This window comes from Bison bison, unplaced genomic scaffold, assembly GCF_000754665.1.
Source record: "Bison bison bison isolate TAMUID 2011002044 unplaced genomic scaffold, Bison_UMD1.0 scf7180017864383, whole genome shotgun sequence".
NCBI lineage: Eukaryota > Metazoa > Chordata > Mammalia > Artiodactyla > Bovidae > Bison > Bison bison.
In genome coordinates this window covers 5,613,981-5,621,919 of record NW_011494955.1, presented here as the reverse complement: position 1 = coordinate 5,621,919, position 7,939 = coordinate 5,613,981, and the positions used below count along the sequence as shown (strand labels likewise).

At 44.8% G+C, this 7,939-nt stretch overlaps 1 protein-coding gene across 1 annotated transcript in view; it reads right to left on the bottom strand.

Moving 5' to 3' along the window:
• Window positions 1-7,644: 7,644 nt before the first annotated feature.
• The window catches only part of ANKRD33 (ankyrin repeat domain 33), a 3,116-nt gene continuing 2,821 nt past the window's right edge, over window positions 7,645-7,939 (bottom strand). The window contains exon 5 of the mRNA XM_010858079.1: window positions 7,645-7,674. Within this exon, the coding sequence (XP_010856381.1) occupies window positions 7,645-7,674 (30 nt within the window). The remainder of the gene's footprint in view (window positions 7,675-7,939) is intronic.

Genomic DNA, 7,939 nt, shown 5'->3' with positions numbered 1-7,939 from the left:
TTCTCTTGACCTAACAGGGGTCTCCTAGGCCGTTTTCTGAAATAACCAGGGACACTGCCACTCCTGGAACCAGGGCAGCCCCTGAAAAAAAGAGGGAGATGATAACGGCCCCTCTGAGCATCCCAGAGAAGGGTCAGATACAACTTAGCAACAGAACAAGCATCCCAGGCCTTGGTGGAACCTATACACATTCATTGAACCTGTATGGGTCAGGCCCAGAGCCAGGGGTGAGGAAGACAGATTGGTTTCTGCCTTTGCAGGACTGAGGGGAGGGTTTCCCAGGAGTCCCCGAAAGCCTGGCTGACATCCCAGTGAGGACAGTCAACCTGCAGTCCTCTCTGGAGGAGCCAGTCTGCCAGGCTGGTGGGCCATGCCTGCTGCAGTGTTGGGAATGGGCTTAGGCTGCAGAGCTGCCTGTGGGAGAGCAGGTCTGAGAAGGTCATCTAGGAGAAGTGTGTGTTCTCATTCAAGGGCCACCAGAATACTATCCAAGACTCGCAGGGGAGGCCATGGGGTTCCAAGGACACATCCACTGGCCCCCTCCACGGAACTGCCCCCTCGGCCACTTCCTTACCCATTGTCGCCCAGCGCAGTAACAAAAGCTGCTGTTTACCAGGTGCTGACTGTGAGCCAGGCCATGCTCTAAGCCTGGCGTGCCTCCCGCTGTTTAGGCTGCACAGCAACCCTGGGAAGTAGCGATTGGATATTATCACCACTGGATGTTACAAAGGAGGAGACCAAGGCTGGAGAGGACCTGGTCACAGAGATAAGAGGCTGGGCCAGGAGTCAAACCCAGGTCTGTGGGTCGCAGCAGGGCAGCTCTGATGTGGCCTGTGTTCTTTATCGCCAGGGGCCTTGTCCTGGGCTCCTTGGCCTCTGCTGGCGGGGACTCAGTTGGGAAGCGTCAGGAGTCCGGCTAAGGTGTGGAGAAGCTGGGATGCTAGTGGAGGGGTTGACTCAGGGCGGCACAGGTAGAGTGGCCCACTAGGCTTCTTTTCTCGCTGGTGACCTGAAGGGCTGTCAGGAGCTGCTAGAGGATTAGAGAGAAATGGCTTGACCTGGGACTCTGGCTTTCTAAGGCCCACTGGACTTCACATTCCAGGATGTCTGGCTCTAGGTCAGTGATCACACCATCGTGATTATCTGCATCGTGAAGATCTTTTTTGTACAGTTCTTCTGTGTATTCTTGCCACCTCTTCTTAATATCTTCTGCTTCTGTTAGGTCCATACCATTCCTGTCCTTTATCGAGCCCATCTTTGCATGAAATGTTCCCTTGGTATCTCTAATTTTCTTGAAGAGATCTCTAGTCTTTCCCATTCTGTTGTTTTCCTCTATTTCTTTGCATTGATCGCTGAGGAAGGCTTTCTTATCTCTTCTTACTATTCTTTGGAACTCTGCATTCAGATGCTTATATCTTTCCTTTTCTCCTTTGCTTTTCGCTTCTCTTCTTTTCACAGCTATTTGTAAGGTGGAGATAGTGGAGGTGATGGAATTCCAGTTGAGCTATTTCAAATCCTGAAAGATGATGCTGTGAAAGTGCTGCACTCAATATGCCAGCAAATCTGGAAAACTCAGCAGTGGCCACAGGACTGGAAAAGGTCAGTTTTCATTCCAATCCCAAAGAAAGGCAATGCCAAAGATGGCTCAAACTACCACACAATTGCACTCATTTCACACACTAGTAAAGTAATGCTCAAAATTCTCCAAGCCAGGCTTCAGCAATACGTGAACCGTGAACTTCCAGATGTTCAAGCTGGTTTTAGAAAAGGCAGAGGAACCAGAGATCAAATTGCCAACATCCACTGGATCATGGAAAAAGCAAGAGAGTTCCAGAAAAACATCTATTTCTGCTTTATTGATATGCCAAAGCCTTTGAGTATGTGGATCACAATAAACTGTGGAAAATTCTGAAAAAGATGAGAATACCAGACCACCCGACCTGCCTCTTGAGAAATCTGTATGCAGGTCAGGAAGCAACAGTTAGAACTGGACATGGAACAACAGACTGGTTCCAAATAGGAAAAGGAATATGTCAAGGCTGTATATTGTCCCCTGCTTATTTAACTTCTACGTAGAGTACATCATGAGAAACGCTGGGCTGGAAGAAACACAAGCTGGAATCAAGATTGCCGGGAGAAATATCAATAACCTCAGATATGCAGATGACACCACCCTTATGGCAGAAAGTGAAGAGGAACTAAAAAGCCTCTTGATGAAAGTGAAAGAGGAGAGTGAAAAAGTTGGTCTAAAGCTCAACATTCAGAAAATGAAGATCATGGCATCTGGTCCCATCACTTCATGGGAAATAGATGGGGAAACAGTGGAAAGAGTGTCAGACTTTATTTTTGGGGGCTCCAAAATCACTACAGATGGTGACTGCAGCCATGAAATTAAAAGACACTTACTCCTTGGAAGGAAAGTTATGACCAAACTAGATAGCATATTCAAAAGCAGAGACATTACTTTGCCAACTAAGGTCCGTCTAGTCAAGGCTATGGTTTTTCCTGTGGTCATGTATGGATGTGAGAGTTGGTCTGTGAAGAAGGCTGAACACCGAAGAATTGATGCTTTTGAACTGTGGTGTTGGAGAAGACTCTTGAGAGTCCCTTGGACTGCAAGGAGATCCAACCAATCCATTCTGAAGGAGATCAGCCCTGGGATTTCTTTGGAAGGAATGATGCTAAAGCTGAAACTCCAGTACTTTGGCCACCTCATGCGAAGAGTTGACTCACTGCAAAAGACTCTGATGCTGGGAGGGATTGGGGGCAGGAGGAGAAGGGGATGACAGAGGATGAGATGGCTGGATGGCATCACTGACTCAATGGACATGAGTCTGAGTGAACTCCGGGAGTTGGTAATGGACAGGGGGGCTTGGCATGCTGCAATTCATGGGGTCGCAAAGAGTCGGACACGACTGAACGACTGAACTGAACTGAACTGGGACTCTGGCTGCCCTGGAGATGGCCAGGGATGGACAGGTGGGTATTCTTCAAGGTGGAAAGGCTCCCTCTGCTGGAAAATGTTATATGACCTGTGGCCCAGGTATGACTGCCTGCCCATGGAACCTCCCAGCCCAGATCTACCCCAGGCCAGCCAGCTGGGAGCAAGAGCCACGGTGGGTAGTTCTCTGGCCCCGAGGATGCCACGGTCACCCCTGCACATTCGTAAAACTCAAGCCAGTTAGAAGTGGGAGGGAGAGTCTCAAGAGAGCCAGGGAGCCTGGGCTGTGGGTGGGGGTGTGTGCTGCAGTGGAAGGGACATGGGATCCAGAGCCCACAGACTTGAACTCCAAGTACCACTTAGCCACTTACCAGCTGGTGACCTTGGGCAGGAGCTTAACCTTCACATTGCCTCCATTTTCTCAGCTGTGAAAGAGGAAGGTTGCAAGAATTAGGCCAGGCACAGGCTTTCCAGGTTGCACTAGTGGTAAAGAACCTACCTGCCAATGCAGGTGCCATAAGAGACTCCTGGGTGAGGAAGATCCCCAGAAGAGAAAATTTTGCAACCTACTCCAGTGTTCTTGCCTTGAGAATCCTGTGGACAGAGGAGCCTGGTGGGCTGCAGTTCATGGGGTTGCAAAGCATCAGACACGACTAAAGCAACTTGGCACACGGTACAGACAGCTGCGTTTGCTCATCGAATTCTCACAACAGCCCCACATGCTAATGTTACCTCCACTCTACATATGAGAGTCTTGAGGCCTAGAAAGCTCCTATAACTTAGCAGAGCCCAAAGGCAAGCTCCTAGGCTGAAGCATGTAACCCCCATGCTGTCCCAAGCCTGTCATGTGGTTCTTTTCCTGGCTGCAATGTCCAGTGCCAGGGACGGCTTCTTGGGCTTTGATTTCAGCAGTGGCTGAGGAGGAAAGAACTCTAGCTCCATTCTGGAGGTTTGGAAGCAACTCAATCAAACTCGGTTCTCCAAGACCCTTCCATAGCACTTCAGCTCTTGGCAGCACTTTACAGTATACAGATCCTCTTTACCTTTATTAGCTAATGCATCTTTCTAATAATCCTGTTTGCCCCCAATTAACAGATGAGAAAAAGAGGGGTAAGAGAAACTTAAGTGTCTTATTCAGGATCACACAGGTAGGAAATGGCAAAATTAGCCTCGAATCCACTCTGGTCCACCACAGTTTCTAGGAGAAATCACAATCTAACCCTAATAGTTGCTGTCACCTCAGCATGGGTGTGTGTTTTCCTCTGTTTAAAGAACAAATTTGTTTTATTTGTTTTAAATTGAGGTATTCACATGTACACCCATGGCTGATTTATGTCAATGTATGGCAAAAACCACTACAATATTTATAAAGTAATTAGCCTCCAATTAAAATTAATTAAAAAAAATAAATTGAGGTATAACTGACTACAATATTATATAAATTTCAGTTGTATAAATAGTGATTTACGATTTTAAAGGTTATATTCCATTTATAGTTATTATAAAGTATTGGCTATATTCCCTGTGCTATACAGTGTTTCCTTGTAGTTTTATTTGATACATGGTAGTTTGTACCTCGGAGAAGGCAATGGAACCCTACTCCAGTGTTCTTGCCTGGAGAATCCCAGGGATGGGAAGCCTGATGGGCTGCCGTCTATGGGGTCGCACAGAGTCGGACACGACTGAAGCGACTTAGCAGCAGCAGCAGTTTGTACCTCTTAATTGCCTAACCTCATCTTTCCCCTCCCACTTGCCTCTTCCCTTGGGTTACCACCAGTTTATCCTCTTTATCTGTGAGTCTATTTCTTATTTGTTATGCTCACTAATTTATGTTTTATTTTTTTATTTTTCACGCAGCATTTGTCTTTCTCTGACTTATTTCACTTAGCATAATGCCCTCCAAGTCCATTCATGTTGTTGCAAATGCCAAAATTTTATTCTTTTTTATAGTGGTGCTCCCTTGTGTGCGTATGTATATATGCATAACATAGTTTTATTCATTCATCTTTTGATGGACACAAGAGCAGATTCATTTTTAAGTCTTGCAAAATTTGGTAATACATGACTAAAAAGTCAAAACATTTTGTGCAGAAGAATTGCAAATAATTTATGTAGATATTCCACCCCCAAGAGAAGGGAGTATAATTCTCCACTCCTTAAGTGTGGGCTTCCGATAATGACAGTATAATATAGAAAGGCGGGCAGAGTAACAGCACAGTGGAGAAACCTGAAACAGCGCCTCAGCCAGGTGGTCAAGTCATGTTTATAATAGGATATGTACCCTGGACGTATGTAAAGAGAATGGCACATAACCTCTGTGGTCTTCTTCCCAAAAACCCACAACCCGGTCTATTCAGAAAAACATCAGACAAATCCCAGTTAAGGGACCACCTACAAAATACTGACCTCAAAACTGTCGTTATTGGAAACAAGGAAAATCTGAGAAACTGTCACAGTCTTTGGCTAAATGGAAGGAATCCTAGACAGACAAAGGATGTTAGGAAAAAACTAAGGAAACCTGAATTAAGAATTCAATTTAGTTCAGTTCAGTAGCTCAGTCGTGTCTGACTCTTTGCGACCCCATGAATCGCAGCACACCAGGCCTCCCTGTCCATCACCAACTCCCGGAGTTCACATAGACGCACGTCCATCGAGTCAGTGATGCCATCCAGCCATCTCATCCTCTGTCGTCCCCTTCTCCTCCTGCCCCCAATCCTTCCCAGCATCAGAGTGTCTTCCAATGAGTCAACTCTTCGCATGAGGTGGCCAAAGTACTGGAGTTTCAGCTTTAGCATCATTCCTTCCAAAGAAATCCCAGGGCTGATCTCCTTCAGAATGGACTGGTTGGATCTCCTTGCAGTCCAAGGGACTCTCAAGAGTCTTCTCCAACACCACAGTTCAAAAGCATCAATTCTTCGGTGCTCAGCCTTCTTCACAGTCCAACTCTCACATCCATACATGACCACAGGAAAAACCATAGCCTTGACTAGAAGGACCTTTGTTAGCAAAGTAATGTCTCTGCTTTTGAATATGGTATCTAGTTTGGTCATAACTTTCCTTCCAAAGAGTAAGTGTCTTTTAATTTCATGGCTGCAGTCACCATCTGCAGTGATTTTGGAGCCCCCAAAAATAAAGTCTGACACTCTTTTCACTGTTTCCCCATCTATTTCCCATGAAGTGATGGGACCAGATGCCATAATCTTAGTTTTCTGAATGTTGAGCTTTAAAACAACTTTTTCACTCTCCTCTTTCAAGAGGCTTTTTAGTTCCTCTTCACTTTCTGCCATAAGGGTGGTGTTATTTGCATAATGGACTTTACTAATAGTAATGTATTAATATTCACCCATTAATTAACAAATATACTATACTTGTGTCAATAAAAAAAGATACTGGGTGTGAGGTATATGGAAACCTTCTGGACAATCTTCACAATTTTTCTGTAAATCTAAAACTGCTAGAAAAAAATTAACTTTACTTTTTAAAGAAGCTTGAAGTTTCAAAAAAAAAAATACTCAGTGAAAAGTCTCCCTTCTACCCTTGATCATCTGCTCAGTTTTCTTCCCCTCCAAACCACCATGCCTCCTTCCAGGAGGGTTCCAGTGAGGCAGCATGGTTTGGTGTTAAGAGTCTGGCCCCCACAACTGGAATAACTGGCCCTCAGTCTTGATCTATGTTGGTTTCTAGCTGTGTGACCCTGGCAGTTCCTTACCCTCTCTGTGCCTTGTGCCCTCAAAGCTAAAATCCTCATAAAATTATTGGGAGTGTTAAATGTATTAATGTATATAATAAGCATGTTATAAGTGTTTGCTTTTATTATTGCATATAAGTAAGCAAATATATTTATGCAACAAATATGCTAATAAAAATATCCAAAACTTGCAAATAAGGCACATCAAAAAGAACTAAGTGCCCTTTCAGAGTTATTTGAGATCACTGGCTAATAACCCCACCTATGGGTCAGCCGGGGAAAGTAACTGCTATATGATTTGCTATTGATTGATTAGTGTTCAGACTCTATGAAGAGGTTAACTTGTAGAAGATTGATGAATAGCAATTTTTTTTGCCTGGTAGGAAAAGAAAAAGTTATGGTTTTATTGCCAAGTAGGAATTAATTTCTTTGTATCTAACTTTGCAATCTTATTCAAGTTCTTTTTCCTCCTGAATGTCAATAATAATTTTTCATTTCTTCCTTTTTTCTAAATTTATTTTTGTAGTATTATTTGTTTGGCTGTCCCAGCACATGGAATCTTGTTCCCTGACCAGGGATCAAACCTGGGCCTCTTATGTTGGGAATGTAGATTCTTAACCACTGGACCACAAGGGAAGTCCTCATTTCTTCCTTTGATCCATCCTGCTGGTTTACTCATTAAGTAGTTAAATAAATCTTGGTTCTCACTACATATCTGCATTAGTCAAGTTTACCCTGGTGCAAATTTTGCTTTGACAAATAGTACCATGCCATATACACGGTCCTACCCTTTGGTTTTTTTCACTTAATACATCTTAAAGGTAGTTTCACATCAGAATATAAAGAGCTTCCTTCTCCTGTTTTGCCACTGTATAGAATACATCATATGGTTATGCAGTATTTATACTCAGAATCAATTTAGCCAGCCTCCTATTGATGAACATTTAGGTTTTTTCCACTCTTTTATTGTTGCAAACAATGCTGTATGAATAACCCTGTACACAGCCAGAGATAGTCAGAAGTGGATGGGAAGGCTGAAGGGCCTCTAGAGGGCAAAGGAGCCTAAGGGAGGGGCCTGGTTACCTGCTCCCAGCCCAGCCTAGCCGGTCTTCCCCTGGCTCTGTGTCAATCCGGCCTCCTCCTGTCTCTTCCTCTCCATCCTGAGCTCCTGGTATCTCCAGACAGGAAGGGACAGCCTTCGGTTCCCTGAAGACCTGAGCTCTGGCTTCCACTGAAAGCCAGCGGAGGGTGCCTTGGAGAGGAGGATCTTGGGGGCTCGGGGCCTGGGGCTGGTACTATCCCTGGGCTGG